The sequence below is a fragment of the Aulonocara sp. 'chitande type north' Nkhata Bay genome, linkage group LG7 (genome assembly GCF_057382095.1).
Source record: "Aulonocara sp. 'chitande type north' Nkhata Bay isolate Kocher_YH1m ecotype deep benthic linkage group LG7, A_spYH_male_GT1.1, whole genome shotgun sequence".
Lineage (NCBI taxonomy): Eukaryota > Metazoa > Chordata > Actinopteri > Cichliformes > Cichlidae > Aulonocara > Aulonocara sp. 'chitande type north' Nkhata Bay.
In genome coordinates, this window is record NC_141350.1 from 19,063,461 (window position 1) to 19,084,810 (window position 21,350).

A 21,350-nucleotide genomic window follows, 5' to 3' on the forward strand; every position below is an offset into this window, starting at 1 on the left:
TCAAACGTTCCAGTTCATCCTACCATGCCAGTGACTCTGCTGTGTGTGGCCTTCTGCAGGTGAACTGCGGCACATCACCAAGCTGAAGCCGTGGTCCCTGTTTGACGTGCTGGTGGAGAAGTACGGCTGGTCGCACGAAGACGCCGGTCAGTTCACTCACTTCCTTCTGCCCATGCTGGAGATGGTGCCTGAGAAGAGGGCCTCGGCCGGCGAATGCCTCAATCACCCGTGGCTCAACTCCTAGCCACAAACACTGAGCAACGCCCTCCTCCTCTTCCCCGCTGCCCACCCAACAGTTAGCCCAAACACCACCCCCACCCTGGTGGCAGCCTTTGGAACCCCGATGTGGAAAGAAGCTGGCAACAGATGAGAAGGACCTCCTTAATGCATTATCTCACATATCCATTTCATGCTTACCTGAAAATGCTTAACCTCCCACATTTCTTTTCCCAAAAGGAATGTAAAGACGAACTTGTGGAGATAAAATGACAAAAACAATCAGACTGTTGGAGGATGAATGCTGCCCACTTTGGAAAAGGGAGAAGTTGGGCTCTGCCTGAAAGAAATGTGCTTTCTTCTCTTTTTCTGCCGTCAGGATGCCGGTCAGTCTCTTACATCTGTCTGTCTCTTCCTAATTATAATTTTTTTAAAAATCTGTCTCGGGCGATGGACAGCTGCTGATCTTCTCAGTATTTTGAAAGAAAAGTCAACAAGTAGCCTTGATGTATTGCTGATGGCCCACAGCTCCATCTGCCATGACCTTTACACAGCCAGGGCCTCAAACTCAGATGAGTGTGTGTGTGTGTGTGTGTGTGTGTGTGTGTGTGTGTGTGTGTGTGTGTGTGTGTGTGTGTGTGTGTGTGTGCATCTTATTGAGCATGTGTGAAAATGAGCGTACGTGCCTGCGCTTAAGGTCTGCCTACACAGACCCTCGTCTTTTTTCCCCAGTCTAACTTCCTTTCCTAACCATGGAAGAAGTTCCCATATCAAACTCCGAGTTTACACCCTAATTTCTTCCAGGAATCCCAAAACACCCATGTGACCTGTTTGTTTCCCCACATTGCCTCTCTCCCCTTCCTAAATGAGCGTCATGATCCTGCCCGGGGACTGCTGCAGAAAGCTGGAGGGCAGCCAGTCCTCCAGGGGGCAGCACACTGAAAAGGAGGACAGAAACAGTGTGGGCTGTGCAAAAATACAATCAGTTCAACAAAGAGGAGAACTGCTTGGTCTTTAGAGACTCTTTTTAACAATGCATGGAGAAGACTGAAGGAGCAGCATGAAGGATTATGAGAAACAAATGATGGATGCTTTGTTTCCTGTTTCATCACACCTCTTGGACATTCTGTTAGAAAGATTTACATTAGGTTAGGATATTTGGTGCCCCCATCCCTCCGCCCCCAAAATGAAGGTGGCTACTTTACAGTCCCCTTCTCCACCAGCTTTTGACATTCCTAAATCTTGATCCATCATTCCTTGACTTTTATTCCCGAGAACACTTCTGTTAATTCCTACTGTGGCACGTTTACCAGAACTTATTGGTACTATTCTCTCCTTTTTTGCCCTTATAAAGAAACCCTTTCTTCCCTGAGCTTCTCCAGAAATGGGATGGTCACACGGAGGTTGCACTTGTCTTTGTAGATGTCCTTCAGGGATTTGAAACCTTTGTATATAGAACTGAGATTTGGCAACACAGATAAGCGACCGTGGACAACATTTCAACACGCAAGCATCATTCCAAAAAAACAGAAGAAGAAAGAAAATACAGAGGTGGTTGTTGGCAGAACTTGACTTCCTCTGATATAGTGTTTTTTTGTTTTTGTTTGTTTTTGGGTGGGCTGCCACAGCTCAACCCTGCAGGAATGTTCAGACTGAACTGCGCCACCTGGTGGCTGGACGAGAGTACTGCATTGCCACACTGCTGCTGCTCTCAGTGCCAACACTCCAAGACGTTCCACTGTATCTCTCTACTTAATCCGTAATGCTCTGTCAAACACACAGACAACCACAAACTCGCATCATCACAATTAGTCCAGTTGCCTATTTTTTCGCAATAAATGAAAACAAAAGATGAGTATAAGTAAATGGTGAGATATTTTTAAAAACTATTTAATTCATTTAAAAAAATGGAAAAAAATAAAACTTTTCTCTGGTTGTCGTGACCGTGAACAGAATCTCGTCTTATACTGAGGTGATTGTGTTTGTCTGTTAGAGATGTTTTTATTTCTTCTTTCATTGCAATTATTAATGATGATGATTATTATTATTAAGAGGTTTTGTTTTGTTTTTTTACACTTTGCACCTCTCCCCTCCCTCCCTACTTGAATAGTGCTGCTTTGTCCAGGCCCGTGATGGGGAAAAAAATTCAACAGTTTTGCAATAAAGGATTTTGTGATGAGGTTTTTATTTTATTTGGTTTCTTTTTCACCAAAACCTCCTGAACTCACTCTCAGCCATGCTGACTGTTCTTCCTGATGATATTGACAGAATCGCGTCTTGTCTGTTTTTCATTGACAGATTTAATAAAATTGTAAATTAATGGATCCTGTGCCCTTGATGCAGTGAATTTTCTCCTTTGAAGTTGCACTTGGCAGCAGTCGACCTAAACATGTCCGGTGAACTTATGATCGCAAACTAAAGGCATCGAATGAATAGAAAACAAAGTCACTACAGGTTCTCTTTTTATTGACATGAATAACTCACATTCAATCTAATAATTTCAAAAATACACTATATTGCCAAAAGGATTCACTCACCCATCCAAATCATTAGGTATTCCAAGCACTTCCACTGTCACAGGTCTATAAAGTAATTTCCCCACTCCTAAGTATTTCACAGCAAGCTGTTAGTGGTATTATATTGTGTAATAAGATCATGGGATGCTGAGGTACATAGTGTGCAGAGGTCACCAACTTGCTGCACAGTCAGTCGCTACAGAAATTAGCTCAAGAACAGTGCATAGAGAGCTTCTTGCACAAATGTGCTTCTGGAAATGGTCAAAAATTCCCACAAACACACTTCTAAACCTTATGGAAAGCCTTCCAAGAAGACTTTAAGCTGTTATAGCGACAAAGGGTGAGCCCACATATTAAACAATATGAAAGTTCAATATGCACGTGAAGGCAGATGAGTCAAAACTTTCTGCAATATAGTGTATGCTACAATACCCAGGTCAGTTTTGTGTGTTACAATTAGTCAACACATTGTCAACCTAGTGTATAAGAATGTGATACAGTACATTGTGATTCACACTGAAGCAAACATGGTCCACTCAATTACATTTTTAGGATTCAATAAAGGATGGAGTGATAATAGATGTCCTGAGATCAATATTAGTCATTAAACATTAAAATATGCTTTAAAATATCAACATGTGATTTTAGCAGTATTTTGTTTTAGATCGTAAATCCCAACAAATGCCCTCTGGTGCCACTTCCCCCCTCCGACTCAGCCAACAGCCTGCAATAAACTTCAAGGGGTGTAGTGGATATTTTAGTCAAACAGATAACACATTTCCTAATAGGAGTGATAAAAGTGGGAATACCCACAAATTTGACCATATAATGAGGTATATTTTGGTATCACCACTATGGAAATGTGGAGGAGACGTGTATGCCACACAGGAATATCTTGCATTGTAAGCCTAAAGACAAACGTCATGGTATTATTAGGATGTACACATGAACTGTAGATCCACTAAAGGCATACTACGCTTGTGTGTACATTTATTATACAGCTGCTTCCTTTGTGTGTGCATCACAGCAGCGAGGCACAGTTCTTCAACAGCAGGGGTTTGGCTAAATCCAGAATGTCCAAGTTGGGATCGAGAGACCTTCCCAGGCCTTCCAGCACCATGATAGCGAAAATTATTGAGGAAAAGTTGCTCTCCAGCTTGACCTGGAAACACGGTGACAAGCGAAATACATATTTGACAGATAAATAAGATTCTGTTAAGATCAATTTTTTTTTTTTAAAGTATAAAAACCTGGTGATGTTATACCTTGTGTTTGATGAGTAGGCCAAAGACTCTGGAAAGTAAGTCGGCTACCTGGACCTGCAAGCAAAGAAAACAAACCCCAGCAAAGAACTATGTAACCACTATTAAAAATCACTGATTATGTAGTGAAGCCTGTCCATAGTGTTAACATTTGTGTTAACTTTCCTCATATCTCCAAAAGTTGATTCTGTTCATCTGGACGTAGCGTTTTGTGGGAGAAACGTTTCGTCATCATCCAAGTGACTTCTTCAGTCTCAGCTGACTGCAGGTTTCCCCAATCTTATAAACAGTACATTTGCATAATGACTGAAACCAGCTCACTGAAGGAACAATGGGCTGGGAGGTCAGTTCCTTAATCTTAATTATGCAAATTCTCATGACCATTGATCAACAACCACTGACCAAAACCCACTGATCAATGGCCATGAGTACCAGTCACAGAGTTGGGGAATGGCTGCAATCACAGCATTGTAAGATGGCGAAAGATGTACCCTTAGGCCCCCTCCTCGATTCAGAGATGGTCTTTCCCTTTTCATGTAAATGGCCTCCTTGACTCCGCGCTCAAACCAGCATTCCTCCCTGTCCTGTACATCCTCATCCTTGAAAGAGTGTCCACTGGCCTGTAGGTGTAAATAGACTGCATAGCCCTGGCCTGACGAGGTAGCTCTTCTGTGTTGTGCCATCCGCTTCGCCAGAGGTTGTTTGGTTTCCCCGATGTATAAATCCTGGCAATCCTCCTGGCACTTAACAGCGTACACTATGTTACTCTGTGTCAGGGGACCCGATCCTCGGGGTAGACCAAGTTTTGGCGCAGCGTGTTTTGGGGTTTAAAAGGTTTTCGCTTGGGCAGCGGTTTTCCTTCTCTCCTGGATCGACTGGAGCTTTCTTTAGTTGCCTTTCCAGCTTTGACAAAAGTCCAGCTGGGATAACCACATTTACTCAGGGCCTTCTTGATGTGCTGTTCTTCTGCTTCCCTGGCCGCTGTGTCAGTGGGGATGGTGTTCGCTCTGTGTTGTAGCGTCCTAATGACACCCAGTTTGTGCTCCAGTGGATGATGAGAGTCAAACCTTAAATACTGATCCGTATGTGTAGGTTTACGGTACACGTCAGCTTTTAGATGTCCCCCATTACTGACGGAAACCTCACAGTCTAAGAAGGCTAACCTGCCACAGGAATTAGGATCCCAACGAGGATTAAGGAACTGACCTCCCAGCCCATTGTTCCTTCAGTGGGCTGGTTTCAGTCATTATGCAAATGTACTGTTTATAAGATTGGGGAAACCTGCAGTCAGCTGAGACTGAAGAAGTCACTTGGATGAGTGACGAAACGTTTCTCCCACAAAACGCTACGTCCAGATGAACAGAATCAACTTTTGGAGATTTACTTTCCTGGATGATTGAGAATGCATCAAGAAACTTTCCTCATAGTTTACGTAACTTCCACATACAAATACGACAAAGACATTGACTCCACACACAAAAATGAAAACCAATAACTGATTTGAGTTTGGATTGGCCAAATTCACAACAGCTTTGGTTTTGGATTTTTATGATCAGGCCTCTCGTACAGTTTATTGCTTCACTAGAAGGTTTTTAGATAAGAATAGTTTTGCATGAATTTATGTTGAGGCCAATTTATTTTATCTACACATTTTCATTTTTCAGAAAGCTGTAGTGAAGAGGAAAACGATTAAAAATTCTAAAAGCAAACAATACAGATACAAAATAGACATGTATCAAGTTGCTGGAATCACAAAAGGAGTGCTAAATTTAAAAATAAAAGTATTCTATAATATTATAATGTCTTCTACTGTATTACATTAACCACCATCATCATCCTGGTCATAACACACACAATGCAAATGTTGGTTCATACCTTTCCCAGTGAGAGGGTGTTGCTGCTGAGGGCATGATCCACCAGCTCAGCCATCTCCTTTTTAAACAGCGCGGCATCCTTGCACTCATTAGCTCGGGCATGATTCAGAATCAACTCTGCCACACGCTCACCCTGGGACAAAAAAAAAAAAAAGCCACACAAGAAATTCTGTGACTGTTTCATGGGTGGTGGTGTACAAATGACCAAAGCTGTGTCACTGTTCAAACACTTATCGTCATTGCAGATTAGTTAAAGACTGTTCTCATTCACATTTAGGCAGCTTATACATTGATGTTCTTCACAGTTTCATTCAGACACCCCCACAACACTTAGTCTTAAGTGCTGTAGGCACTTTACATAAAATGGCACAAAGTACATCTTAAAGAAGCTATAAAATTTTCCTGCATCGGTTCCTACCTGACGCAGCACCACAGCTGTGAAGACAGCCTTAAAGTTGGCAAGGTCACGGTCACTGAGCTGGGCTACAATGCCAGCATCCAACAAGACCAGCTGGATAGGACACGGCGGTGGCCTGACACTGACCACCACCGTGTCCAACAAATCAGTGAGCGTGGTTTTCCCATGGTGCTCCCCTGAAATACCAGTACCGTCTCCCGAGCCAGCGAGAGGACCCTGACACTGGACAAGTATGTTGCCTGGATGAAGATCCCCATGGACGAAGTTATCCAAAAAAACCTGGAATAAAGAAGTTTACATTGTCACATGATAGCATTCTGCACACATCCTTAAGTATATAAAACATTTATCGTTTACACCAATTGCCTTGGGTTGTGGATCTTACCATTTTCAGCAGCGTGTCTACTCCCATCTTGGCTATCCTCTGCTTCACTTCCTTGGGTACCTCGGAGCTCAAGTAGTTTGAAATGGGTTCACTCTCCTGAAAAGGAGGCTGAATATTAACTGAACTATACTGTCATCAGTTAATGACCTCAATTACTTGCAGATCATTATACTCACTTCAAAGGTTTCCACTAAGATGCTTCTGGTGACAAATGGTCGCAAAGGAGTAGGGAACTTTACATAATCAAAATCACGGAAATTCGTCTGGAAACGCTCTATGTTTCTGGCTTCAAAACGGAGATCAATCTAAAACGCATGGAAATCGCACCTAACTGTGACCTGTCTTAGTACACAGAATGCTAAAGCTCTATTTAAAAGTCATGTGCAAAGTCAAAAAAACGCTTGTGCCAGGTTAAATGTAGGAGTCTGAATATTTTTACATCACCTGTTTGGTCATGAGCTTCTCAAACTCCTCCACTATCTCACAAATACTGAGCCATTTGAGTCCAGGCAGGCAGTGCAGAAGCCAACTACCTGCTTTCATGAGCAACAGGTCTATCTCCACTTGTCTCCTCACTCCTGGATGGACCACCTACAACGAATCGGATACAATTTATACACACCCAACATAACGTGCAAGAAAAAGAAGAAAGAAAAAAAAAAAATCATACAGCATGTTCTCCTTTATTTACACTCCATGACTGTGATGTGAATCTGTAGGAGAGGAAACAATCTTGCAAGACTGACCTTGATTGCCACAGGTATCAGGCGCTCCTCCTGCTGACCATCTAGAAGACTTTTGTCCTCACTGCTCTCTTCCTCCCCACTCCCCCTCCAGAGCTGCCTCAGAGATCTTGCCATGCCCCCTAAACCAGGGATCTCCCAGGCTTCCAACAAATCGTCTTTTTCCATCTCCTCTACTATTGATTGGAAAGCTGGGTCCTCCACTTGGTCCACCCTGGCCCAGCCTCGGTATACCTGTGCAATGCATCCTGATCCCACCGGTTCTTTACTCCGAAACACCAAAACCCTTCTCCAGCCCTCCCCAAAAGCCCGCCGGAGGCACTGCTTGGTATGAGCCCAGGAGTGAGGGCGTACCTTGACGTGGAGCCTGGAGAAACGGTTGCAGAAATCTTGAGAGAAGATGTCTCGTCTAGTACTAGCCCACTGCCCCAGCTTGATGAAAGTAGGACCAGAGGTCTCAGTCACCCACAGCAAAGCATCGAGCCAATGAGGCATCCAGCGGGTAAACACCAGAACCAAGGGGTAAAGGAGAAGAAGGGGGACAAATTTGAAGAGCAGGACCAACGCCCGGAAGCTGAGGCGAAGAAAAAATATAAGTCTGTGCACTTGGATTTTAGCCAAAGACTTTTTTTCCGAAGCCTGGGGTTGAACAAGAACTTCCTGGCATCTGACTGCACTTAAAGAACCGTTGACTGCACCCCAACATAGCAGTGTAATCTTGGGTATGCGGGTTAAAATCTGCCCCCTTCTAACAAAACCGGATCTGGTGTTCTGAATGAGTCCAAGTCTTGCAAAGGAGCCTGCTCTCTGCAAAGTGCACCTCAAGCTGAGGAGGGCTCCTCTTGCTCCAAGGGCTATCGTGATCATAATGTCACACAGCTGCTAGCTCAGTCCAGCAGCTGAACGGATCCACATGTGCTAGTTTTGTATTGCGAAACACCTTTTAGGAGTCATCTGTAAAATATAATCTTTGCTCTCTTGGTAAACACTGCAGGTTTTACCCAGAGGATTACACTTTAAAGTAAAGATGCTGCTGGCGTTGCTGTGCCAGCTAATTAAATGTGGATTTCCTCGTTTCCATTGATAACACAACATCTATGGAAACATTGCACTGACAGAGTACGTCCGGATATGACGCTATAGCAACAAGGTCACGTGGTTTTATCTTAAAGGTGCAGTGACAATCACGAAAAAAACTTTCAGCGTTTCAAAACAAAAATTAAAACACGTTTAGTTTCTCGTGTCTACACTTCTTATCCCACACATTGTGGGTCTGTCTCGTGTCACGCTTCTGTATTTAAGAAATTATAATTTTTCTCAACTTAACTTGCAGAAGCAATGGCTCAAATTAACCTCCGTATTGCGCGTGCGCAGTCTGTTGTAGGCGCTTCTTGCTATTATTATTTGCAAAAGCACACGATTAATAATACTAGAAAATGAATTTTCTGAAGAAACTGCAGTGTGAATGCTGATAGCTGAATGTTTTTGAGCTAAAATGAAATAACTGCTGAATGTTAAGTTAAAAATGTTGAATGAGCTGGAAATGTTGTATTTACTTCCTCTTCAGCACTTATTGAGCACTTTTAAGGATATTTCTTACCACTGCTATGCAGATGATATTCAGTTATATATCTCCTTTAAGCCCCAAGATGTTTCCAAGCTACAGATTTTGCATACACTCCATTAGAGGTTGCATGGCTGAAAACTTTCTTCAGCTAAATGAGAAGACTGAAGTCCTTATTTGTGCTCCTAAAAAAATTGTACCTACTGTTATGGAAAACTTGGGTCCACTTGTTACATTTGCCAAACCTCCTATCAGGAACCTTGGTGTTACTATTGACTCAGCTCAGAAGAGGACTTACGTCGTTGACTGATCCTGTGGACTGAATCAAGTACCTCCGGCAACTTTTCAGGATGGTCAGAATCCATGTTTTTACAAAGCTTACTTAGTTTTTAGAATTTAACACTACTCAAATAAACTGAGTTGATCAGCTTCTTGAATAAAAAGAACTGCTAGCTTACTTAAACTGAGTTCTAATAACAAATTGATTAAAAAAAAAGTTCAGTCTTCTTAATATTTTTAATTAAACACATTAGATTTCACAGTGTGCAGAGAAACATTTATCAATACTTGTCGCTCAGCTGTTGGGAGTTACCAGGGTGACCGAGTCACAGAGCCGGAGCCTTCGAAGGCTGAGAAGACCTGAAGTGAATTGACGGTCTAGCCTACAACAGTTTCTGTTGCCAAGCAACTGTGACAGCTACAGCGGTGGTGGACGGCATGTTGGACAGATATAGAGAAAATCTTTATTTGATGTCATTCGTTTGACTTTCAGCGGAGAAAACTGTCGTTTCAGCTCTGTGTGACATATCTGGGAGAGAATTACATTCAAATCAGTGGCTATCCTGAGGCAATGCAGAGGAATTTCCACCACGGGGATCTATAAGGTATACATTCAAATAAAGTCAGAGATTTGATCCTTGTGTGTTTCGGATGAAATGAAGACACACTGATGCAGTAAATATTCTTTTATTGATGAGAAAACTGTTCTGTACAACTTACTTAAGAGGTTGAAGATATGAGAGCACTAAACAGGCTGATGTTTGGGTAAGAGGCTCTAAAAGGAGAGAAATGATACAGAAACATTACATCCTTATAAAATACTAACACACTTTATAAATGAACAACTTTTCACAGCTCTTTGTATTTAAATGAGCTGCATACCTTCCCCACTGAAACCAGCACAATCCCACTGTGATGAAAACAATATTTGAACTGAATATATTCTGGATAAATCAAAATATTATCAAAGTTGTCCGTGGTTCCCTTATTTTTCCTTCTTTCCCAGTCAGATCCTGTCCTGCAGGATAAACATCAGTGAGTGGTTCCCTGTATGCAGCTGTTACAGTCTGTGTTGGAAATACTTCAGCAAATACAGGAAGCAAATATCAAGAAAGCATTTTCAATGTTTTTACCAGTCCCTCAACTACAGAGAGCTGTCTGCACTCCCCCCGTTCTCCTCTGCATCTATCAGCTGCTGCTTGCTCCTTTTTCTCCTCCTCTTCTTCACACAATGTCCTGGGTCTATCCTCGTGTCTATCAGGGGTGGAGAGCCTCTGCCCAGACTCCCCTCACCTTCTCAGTCTCTTCTGACTCTGGATACTTGCGGAAGGAAATCAACCATGGCAGTTAGCAACAAAAGCAGCAGAAGTTTATCAAATATCTGCTAACTTGCAGGATGAAAACTGTTTTCTCTTATAATCACAGAACTCGTAAAATCGCTAGCCCGACATCCCGGGGCTAGCGATTTTTCCAGTCGGGCTACCAAAATCTATCTCTGCCCTGCACGTCAGGCTATTGTAGGAAGGAAAAATATATGTCAATGCTTTTGCATTCTTTCGGAAATGTAGCTGGGTAATTGTGTCATTGGCATCGGTGAGCCACTGTCAATATGTGACATATTTAAATCGCGTTTGAATTTGTGCTTGTTATTTGCTTTCACTTTGCAATCGCGCAAACTGTGTATAGAGAGCGACAGCACTGATTGGTGAGTGACAATAATTTGCGCACCAATTCCTCTGACATCGTCTTATTAATCGTTAGCTTACTATGCAAACATGACAAGTGAAATCTCCCGCAGCAAGCTTAAACATATGAGAGGTTGATCGCGCAGAGAATCGCTGACCGTTATGTGTGTGTGTGTGTGTAAAAGCAGCAGGATATATATTTTAGTTCTGCTGAGCCAAATAAGACAGGTCAGAGTTAAGAAGTGACAGCCAAAGAAAAGCTTACCACAAAACGGAAAAGTTCTGACAAATCAGACTATAAGGCAAAAAGAAAGTGCAGCTTTATGGTTTCATGGACAAATTTCTGTGGCTGCAATATAACAAGCTAAATAACCAGGGCTGCACATAAGTGTTCCGCAGGTGCGCATTCGCTGTCAAAATAAAAAACGCGCACAAGATAAGAAGTTGCAACGCGTGTTTGCGTACATAAGATTTTCCAGAGGGGGACAGACACTTGTTTAGAACTCTTAAAGATGTCGAAGAAGCAAGCTCCTTTAAGCAATTACTTTGGTGTTCCTCCACCTCCAAAGAAATGTCCGAACCGCAAAAGAAGCACGTATTCTCGGAAAAGTGGTTGCAGGAGGTGAGCTGGCTTCAAACAAATGATGAACGCACAGAGATTTGGTGCAGAATGTGCCGTGAAAATCCCACTCTAGCGGACAAAAACAGTGCCTTTTATATGGACGCAAACGTGCGTTGCAACTTCTTATCTGGTGCGCATCTTTTATTTTGACCACTTATGTGCACCCGTGTAAATAACATAATGTTCTGCCGGGTGTGTTGTTGGTAGGGCTGGGCGATATGGCCTAAAATTCATATCGCGATTTAATTTGAAGCATGTGCGGTAACAATATATATCACGATATATTCTTTTCTTCTGTATAACGTATTTTCCACACTATAAGGCACACTTAAAATCCTTTAATTTTCTCAAAAATCGAGAGTGTGCCTTATGTATGAATTCTGGTTGTGCTTACTGACCTCGAACCGATTTTTGCGTGCAGAAATCTGTTAAAAAATGTTGTAGTACAACTTTGGTAAGCCGCACGGCTTGATGGATAGTCAGAGCATTACGGCTGCTGTAGTGAGGAGCTTCGCGGAATAATCTGGGTCCAAAACTCCGTCAACTTCAGGTCCCAAAGTCAAACGAACACTAAGAGTTAAAAACTAAATTCTTTGATCTTTAATTAAATCATCAGCATTGCTACTTTATCGGGTGTAACAATTAAGTTTTACATCCATGCATCCATGAAAACAGAATTTATTAAAGTTAACGGAGTTACAAGTTAACAGGAATTTAGCTCGCTAGTTTACACCTAAACATTTCATACCATGTTCTGACAGAGATTTTTGAAACTAATTCAAACGTACAGCTCTGCTACCACTTCCAACATAAATGAAGACAGAAAACAAAACAGCAGTGGCATTTGCAGGGTTACTGAAGTTGGACTATCTGGTATATAATGTTGTGCTACGTGATTGCTAGCGACTAGAGCTGGGCGATAGACCGATATGTATTGCGAAATAACTTTTTCTCGATAGAAAAATTTAACTATTGCGATAGGCCTCACCGCTCTTGTCCTCTTAAAAAAAACAAAAAAACAAAACAAAAGAGGAACATCCAATCCAAATTAACTAGCGCAGAGCCGAACCAATCACAGCCGCAGCGTTACGTCACGTGACTTGTTACGTACAGCACAAGTGTCAAGCCGCACATGTGTATTTTTTTGGGAAGCAGCCAGCCGCCGTGCCGCCCGGGTAATGGAGGAAATGAGTGTGCCGACTAGAGAAAAATCAACTGAGAGCGTGACCGAAGGTTACCGAAGAGAAAACAGATGATGGTTCCAAGGCCGGAGAGATTGTCGAACTGAAGAGCCATAGAAGTCCCGTAGTGTGAAGGTATTTCGGCTATTTCAAGTCTGACAAAAAACAGAGTAGCTCGCACTGTAAATTGTGCCGAAAGCAAGTCTGGGAATACAATAAACCGGTGCATGCTCAATCTCTGACTGGAAGCGCTAATTTGTCATTCGGCTTTTGTCAGACTAAAGTAACTATTAAAACTGTTTAAAAAGCTAAGCTATACAACAAGGAGAAATTGAGAATTTCCTTTTAGTTCTCAGTTTATTTGATATTGACAAAAGTTAGTCACTTTGTCTGTTATTCTGTAAAACAAACTAAGATTTGTTTTTAGAATTAATATTTTGTTTCTAAGTGGAACTGACAATTTAGTCGTCTGTTTTGTTTGTTCTATTTTGAAACTTAAACGCTTTAGCGGCTGCCTTTTGTGTAGTTTGCAATATTTGCCTTCATTTATCTAAAAAAGTCTCATGTTCCTTAAGTACATCTACCCTGTTGAACTTATTATGGGAAATAAATATTTAAATCAAAACAAGCTGCTGATTATTTGACATTTTACTCGTGAGCAATGGTACATTTAAATCTTACAAATATAGTTATTTGGCTTACATCGTGATATATATCGTTATCGCCTGAAATGAAAAAAACATATCGTGATATGAAAAAATCTTATATCGCCCAGCTCTACTAGCGACACAGCTATGTTAGCATAACATTAGCACAGTGAAGCTGGAGGATGAACGCCAACTTTTTTTTCACTCGATAAAAGTTAACGTGAGGGATTCTGGTGGTTAGGGACAAATGCAATCGCATAGCAGGATGCTATACACGGCCCAAACTTCAGTCAGGAGAACAACTGAGATTATTCATCCAAAATACGAGGTTAGTTATTAATATACTGCAACAACATGGGAATAGAACAGCTCGAGAGAATTGAACATTAATGAATCAATGTTACGGAAGTGGAGGAAGCACGGTTTTTGGCTTTCCCCATATTTCAAAAGTGCTTCATCTCTTTCCTGTGACTGACGCCCGGTATAATTTACAGATGATAATGGTTTTAGCCGCTGCAATGCTTTCGACCAAAACAGGCGCAGCTTGATGACATCATCAACATGCGCTATCGCGATATAGTCAAAATCTCTATCGTTGGCCAAATTTATATCGTTTCTATCGTATATCGTTTATATTGCCCACCCCTAGTTGTTGGTTTTCCCTCGATTTCTGAGTCGACAAGCGCCTTTGTTACTGGGACCAGTAATTTTAAGAAAGGCCCCCATTAGAACCCATGAGAAATGCAAGAAATGCATTATTGCTCAGTCTGCAATATCCTTCCCAGAACAAACACCAATTGCAAATAACATACTAAAAATAAACCTGAAAAATCTGTTTAGAACAGCGTACTATGTTGCAAAGAGTGAACTACCACTGGCAAAATTTAGCAGTCTTTGCAAACTTCAAAAAGCAAATGGCCTCGATCTTGGTTCCACATGCCTCTTACCCGTGACTTCAGTGGAAATTTCAAATTCAGGATCTGACACAGACCGATTCATGTTCTACACAGTTCTTACAAGTTCTTAGAAATTTCTGTTCAATTAGAACCAAGTATTTGAGTTGATGATTGTAATTTTTGTTGTACAATCTTGTAATTTGTGTTTCAACAATATTTTGATTAATGTTTTGTTTCCGTTACAATTATACTTTAATGTATAATATTGTAAAGGAAACAAAACATCAATCAAAACATTACTCTCTTTTTTTATTCGGGCTACTTAAATTTATTTTGGGCTACCAAAAACTGAAGAGTCCCTGCCCAAAGGGCTACCAGGGATTTTGAAATTTTGCGAGCCCTGAATCACAAAGACACACTTGATGTATTTTAATCAGAGAAAGGAGAAACAGGACATGATCATGCAGAGTGTTGGTCTTTATAACAAAGGTGACAGACTTGGTTGTTTGATATAAGGATGACAAAAACAGCAGGAAACAAGAGGAGGACTTATCCATCTACTGCCTGTCTCATTATTAGTGGTTTATAAAGGATGAGAGCTCTTTAAGGACAAACTTCAGCACAGCATGGTTGAGTCCGCGCCCTCAACACAGTTCGCGGGCCAAATATTTGGTCAACACTCTGCTCGGCGTTTCCTAAAACGTTTAAATACGTTTGGCTTCACACTGAAAAACAGACCCAGCTTCGGCAGAAACCTAAACTAACTAACCGACCAAAGAGCCGCGTTAAGTGGGGATATCACTAACATCATGTAACTTAGCCGAGGGTTCGCTAAATGTGACTTTTTAAGACTTTTCATTATGCTAACATTTGTTCCGCTGTATAGTTGAAGTGAGATAAAAGCCCAGTACTTACTTTCGAGTTTATATCTGGACCGCGTCGCTTCGACCGTCCGCCATTTTTCTTAAACCTTTGACTCGCAATGAATCCTGGGATATAGCGGGCCAACTCAAATCTGCTGCTGCGCAGCTGTGAGCGTGGGCTAGGGGCTTTTATCCGTGTGCGCGTGCGTTCTTTGTGACGTCACTGGCAGATCAAAGGAATTCGCTTTTGCTTTGATCTGTCAGCCACGTCACAGGCAGCTAAACCCTTAAATAGGAGCTCTCAGACAGACAAATCACTGCTCATCTGTTTGCAAATGTTCAACAGTCGGCGTTCTCTAAAACAAGAAAATTCTCACACGTTTCTTCTCAAAAGAAGAAAATCTCATTTTATTGATACGATAATGGCAACACACAGCGAAAATGAGATTTCAATCGTGGTCATAGCAGACCATATTATGCCACCTTATCAACAGGTGCTTTGAAAGGCTCTCTGAAGTTCAGTGGAGCATGATCAAAAATGACACATGCTACTCCGGCGTCCGAGCGGTGCTCGCTGATATGATTTGTGAAATCATTCAGATCGCCTCTAGCAGAATCCTGAAAGTAGCCCTTCCTATTATTCAGGATTGCATGACGAGGGAAGAGCCTTTAGATGCGGGAAAAATAATCCCGTTCCTTGGAGACTCGATTTCAGCCGCCAGCGCTCTTAATGTCCCAAAACAGCGACACGAGAGCGCTGACGAGCTAACACGGATGGTTGAGGAAGGGATCTCCGAAAAGCTCAGCAATTGAATTCATTACAAAAAGCCCCAATCTCCCGCAAGACCCCGCCGTTTATGTTAGCGGGAAATGTAGTAATATTGAAAAGCTGCACCGCATGGTTTGTCACGCTGCCTCGTGCCTTAAAATGCATGTAGCACGTAAGCTGCGCTGCCAGTGCCTGTCAAGAGGGTCTGATTCCGGTACAGAAAGTATGGATTCAAAGATGCCATTGCAACTAGCAATCGCAGAGATTTCTGCAATTTTGTCATCAAGCAGCTCAGATGGAGCGATGACAGAAAAAGATGAGGATGAGGAAAAAATGGAGATCCCACAAGAATCAGTTCTAACAGAACAAGACAAAATAACATCAACTGCAGACAGCCAAAGTATCCGAGCTCCAACCCCAGTAGAAGTGGTTGCAGCTGACATCTTAAATGAGATACTTGGGAACATGCATTCAAGCAGTGAAGAGCTCTGTGAGAGATGTAGCTTACCCAAACCTGCCTTTACTGCAGGATTAATTATCAACAAGGTGAGAGACGACTTCTCTAAATGTTTGCCATCCACCTCACACTCCGGGCTCAAAGCGCGCAAACACCGCTTTTCCATGTTTGCGAAAAAACAGTTTGAAAAACTGCAAAAAGAGCTGAGACAAGTAATAAAGACAAACAGGAAATTTGTTGTTTGTCTACAAAACATGTGTAAGTTCCACAAGTATAAACAGTGTCCTCCGATGAAAGTATGGTTTTCAGTCCCCCTTTCAGTCGAGCCCCTTCCCGAAACACACTTCGCTACATACGTTCTTCTCCAGTTGAATTTGACACCATTAGATCAGAGGTTTGACAAGTTAACAAAGAAAGAAGAACACTTCATCATCCATAAAACATTGGAAGACTGTTTGATCTACTTATGACAGGTCGACTTTATCAAATTCCTGAGCCTCTAATGGGTAGAGCCCTCTCCGACACAGTCATCTCCAGGACTCCACAACCAGCACATGACTCAAACGGTACTACACCGTCTGAAAGATCTGATACAGCCTGAACTCAGCAGCACAGAGTCCGCCACAAGTCTGACAAATAACAAGGAAAAGTTCATGAAGAAAATAGCCAAATACCTCATCAAGGAGTTTGGCTCCCCAGACAATGTCTTAAAGGTTGCGATGGCAAATGATTTGTCTTTTGATGAGGCTCTGATAAGGCATATAACAATCAGGCTCCAAATCATCCCCATTCCTCCAAAACAAGTCCAAAATTTCCAGGTTTTTTTTTCCTACTGTGGGAAAAGCTCTGCGAAAACCCTTTAGGTGATTCATTAAAGCCAGCAATGATTAACATAACCATTCTGGCTTTTCCCCACTGCCCTGCTTCTTTTAATATCTTGAAGCAGAATCTTAGCACCAAGTCAAAAATTGAAAGCATCACCATCAAATTTTATGATCTGCCCTCAAATCCAAATTTTAACAACTGTAATTCAGGCCATCTCGTCTCCATTTTAATTCCCCCACCCCAAACCGGTTGCAGCGATGGCCGCCCCTTCTGAGCCCGGTTCCGTTGGAAGTTTCCTCCTGGTAATGTCTCCTAGTATTTGGTCAGAGGGGTGATCATTTGATTGTTGGGGCTCTCTGTAGTACTGTATGGTTTTGACCTTACACTACAAACAGGGAGGAGACTTTGTGATTTGGGGCTTGATTTTTAAAATATCTAATTCGGCGTGAAATAAAAAAAAAAATCCAAATTAAAAATACATCCAAACTTTGTGTTTTTCCTCTGTTGTCAAATATGTAGAAAGTGTTGCACGTGCGATTTTAGTAAATTTGCATCAAGATGCCAACATGTGTCTGTTTGTGCTTATTTTTAATTCTAGATGTAGACCTGCCATCTGAAAATTAGCACCTAACCCACTTTGAATGATTTCTTTATTTCACATTTTTATTTCACTTACCTTGTAGAGCCGTGGTTCTCAAACTTTTTTTGCTAGGCCCCGTTTTGGCTACGTCCACATGTACACAGTAACTGTGTGTGTATGTAAGCATGTACAAACTGCAGATAATAAGATTAACAACAACAGTATTTTGCCTATATCCTCCATTGTAGAAATTAATCTCATGTAAATAATAACGTGGGGGCATACCGCCACGTAAAAAGAGGCGCACACTTTGACGTTGGGTGACAAAATCTCTGTTTACCTCGTCCATATGTAAATGCAAAAACGGACTTTTCGAAAATCTCCATCCTGGCAGGAGTTTTTTAAAAAAATCTCAGTTTTCAGTGATCAAAAACGCCGTTTATGTGCGGACGAAAGGCACAAACGCATAGAAAAATCTGCCTTTTCAAAAATACCCGTGTACGTGTGGATGTAGCCTTGTTTTACAAGAACATTTTCGCCCCCTCCCGACACAAACACATCCTCCAACCACACACACACATATTTTGTTTTCAAACTCCATTGCAGTTTATTTCACACCTCAAACCTTTTGTAAACAATTCAACAAATAAAAGTTAACTACAGTAAATTACAGGTTGCAATAAAATAAATTACTTCCTCCTTTAAATAACAGAAAAACCTGTGTAAGAATATTCAACACTGTCTGTGAAGGTTCTCAGTCATCCAGGTCATCGTAGTCAAAGGACTTCTTTAAAGAAGTCCAGACGCTTTTCTTTGCAAGCTTAAAAAAGTTCATTTACCTGTTATTACCACACACCAAATCCGGTTGTTGGTACTTGCTGGCTTGTGTAGCCACTAGGTAACAAAAGTTCAACACTGCCCCTAGCATCCTGGAGCACTTCTGTTGTCTTTTGTACGTGTTTTGAGTTTTTATGTGCGTCTGAGTTTTTACGTGTTTTGGAGTTTGTGCGTGCTTCGGAGTTTGTACGTGTTTTTGAGTTTTTACGTGTTTTGGAGTTTGTACGTGCTTCAGGGTTCGTACGTGATTTGAAGTTTGTATGTGCTTTGTCTGTAGGGGCCACCGTAAATATACTTTTATTTATTCACGCCACATAAAATGTAATAAATAAATCATATAATACAAAAATCAACTATTCACATTTCAACTTTTAACTATTTAAATTTTCAGCTTTTTCCTTTTATAAATTTAAAGTGAAACAACACAAAACACTGCAAACCACAACACAATTAAATATACAGCGGGGAAAATAAGTATTTGACACATCAGCATTTTTATCAGTAAGGGGATTTCCAAGTGGACCATTGACACAACATTTCCACCAGATGTTGCCATCAAGCCAAATATTGACGTCATACAAACAAATCAGAACATATAAGTATACAAGTTAAACCACAATAAATAAAGTGAAATGACACAGGGAATAAGTATTGAATACATGGAGATAACAAGGGGCAAAATGACATAGAAAGCCAGGAGATCACCTGAAATCTGTCAGTATTGATAGAGAAATCCTGTCCCCTATCAGTACTAATTGATATCAGCTGCTTTAGTCCTAATTGATGGCCTATAAAGGCTCCTCATTACCCAGAAGGCACACAGGAAAGACTTCATGATGGGTAAAAGCAAAGAACTCTCTCAAGATCTTCGTAATCTTATCGTTGAAAAGCATTTTGATGGGAATGGTTATAGGTGCATTTCCAGAATGCTGAATGTTCCTGTGAGCACTGTGGGGGCCATTATCCGGAAATGGAAAGTGCATCAGTTCACCATAAACCTGCCACGATCAGGTGCTCCACGCAAGATCCCTGTCCGAGGAGTCCAAAGAATAATCAGGAGGGTTCTCCAAGAGCCAAGAACCACTCGGACAGAACTTCAGGAAGACCTTGCATCAGCAGGTACTGTTGTTTCAAAGAAAACTATAAGCAATGCACTGAACCGCCATGGCATCCATGCACGCTCACCACGCAAGACTCCATTGCTGAACAAAAAGCATGTCAAGGCTCGGTTAAAATTTGCGCAACAGCATTTGGAGAAGCCTGTGGATTATTGGACGACTATAGTATGGTCAGATGAAAGCAAAATTGAACTTTTTGGCAGTCATTCTACACACCATGTTTGGAGAAGAAATGGCACTGCTCACCACCCCAAGAACACCATACCAACAGTCAAGTTTGGGGGTGGAAGCATCATGGTTTGGGGCTGCTTTTCAGCAAGGGGTACTGGCAGACTTCATATTATTGAAGGCAGGATGAATGGAGAGATGTACCGGGACATTCTGGATAAAAATCTGCTGCCATCTACCAGGAAGCTAAAAATGAAAAGAGGGTGGACATTTCAGCAAGACAATGATCCCAAACACAAGGCCAAGGAAACAATGAAGTGGTTTCAAAGAAAGAAAATCAAGTTGCTTGAATGGCCCAGTCAATCACCTGACCTAAATCCCATAGAAAATCTATGGAGAGAACTGAAGATTAAAGTTCATAAAAGAGGCCCAAGGAACCTTCAAGATTTAAAGACCGTTTGTGTGGAAGAATGGGCCAGAATCACTCCTGAGCAATGCAGACGACTGGTCTATCCATACAAGAGGCGTCTAGAAGCTGTAATCACCAACAAAGGCTTTTCTACAAAGTATTGAATAAAGTGTGTTCAATACTTATTCCCTGTGTCATTTCACTTTATTTATTATGGTTTAACTTGTATACTTATATGTTCTGATTTGATTGTATGACTTCAATATTTGGCTTGATGGCAACATCTGGTGGAAATGTTGTGTCAATAGTCCACTTGGAAATCCCCTTACTGATAAAAATGCTGATGTGTCAAATACTTATTTTCCCCGCTGTAAATTATAATGTGAAAACAAAAAGAACATGCATATTCTCTGTCATATGGACCTGCATGACTAACTTTCTGAATGCAACTGAAAATAGTTGTGGCTGATTACTATCCGACTGTTAAGTGATGACGTGACGAATCCTACTTCCGGGCCTAAAGTAGTCTGCATTTAATATGGCTTTTGTGTTGTTAACATGTTTAATGTTATGTATTTTCTTCTATTTAATCTCAAAAAGCTCCTAAAACAGTCAGTGATCACTGTTGACCTCCCTCGGCTTTTATTACCGCTAATCATTTATTTAAGCTCAGTTTTTAAAACCTTAGGATGTAACTACAGCCCAGCCCATGCAGCAGTATATGAATGACTAACCTCGTATTGTGGATGAATTATCTCAGTTGTTCTCCTGGCTGAAGTTTGGTCATTTTACAGCATCCTGCCATGCGATTACATTTGTTCCTGACCAGTGTTGGTCAAGTTACTTGAAAAAAGTAATCAGTAACTAATTACGATTACTCCCCCAAAAAAGTAATCCCGTTACTTTACTGATTACTTATTTTCAAAAGTAATTAATTACTTAGTTACTTTTTAAAAACACGATTTACAACCTGAATAGGTGATAAAGCGATAGATCTTTCAGCCCAATTCTACTTTTTCTGCATAATCCATCATAC

The 21,350-nt window shown here is 41.3% G+C and overlaps 2 protein-coding genes and 1 pseudogene across 7 annotated transcripts in view; 2 read left to right on the forward strand and 1 right to left on the reverse strand.

Moving 5' to 3' along the window:
- srpk2 (SRSF protein kinase 2) overlaps positions 1-2,541 on the forward strand; it is a 74,441-nt gene extending 71,900 nt beyond the window's left edge. For all 6 annotated transcript variants that reach the window (XM_086299247.1, XM_086299248.1, XM_086299245.1 and 3 more), the window contains one exon: positions 60-2,541. In XM_086299247.1, the coding sequence (XP_086155373.1) occupies positions 60-244 (185 nt within the window). In that variant the 3' untranslated portion in view covers positions 245-2,541. The remainder of the gene's footprint in view (positions 1-59) is intronic.
- adck2 (aarF domain containing kinase 2) lies at positions 2,398-8,563 on the reverse strand. The gene is made up of 8 exons (XM_086299252.1): positions 7,418-8,563; positions 7,116-7,262; positions 6,848-6,976; positions 6,672-6,767; positions 6,287-6,565; positions 5,870-6,001; positions 3,998-4,051; positions 2,398-3,894 (listed from the first exon to the last, which is right to left on the reverse strand). Exons 1-8 carry the CDS (start codon positions 8,279-8,281, stop codon positions 3,754-3,756), a joined length of 1,842 nt encoding a protein of 613 aa, XP_086155378.1. The 5' UTR covers positions 8,282-8,563; the 3' UTR covers positions 2,398-3,753.
- A 7,010-nt stretch (positions 8,564-15,573) lies between these two features.
- Positions 15,574-16,978, forward strand: LOC147325005 (uncharacterized; annotated as a pseudogene).
- Positions 16,979-21,350: the final 4,372 nt, after the last annotated feature.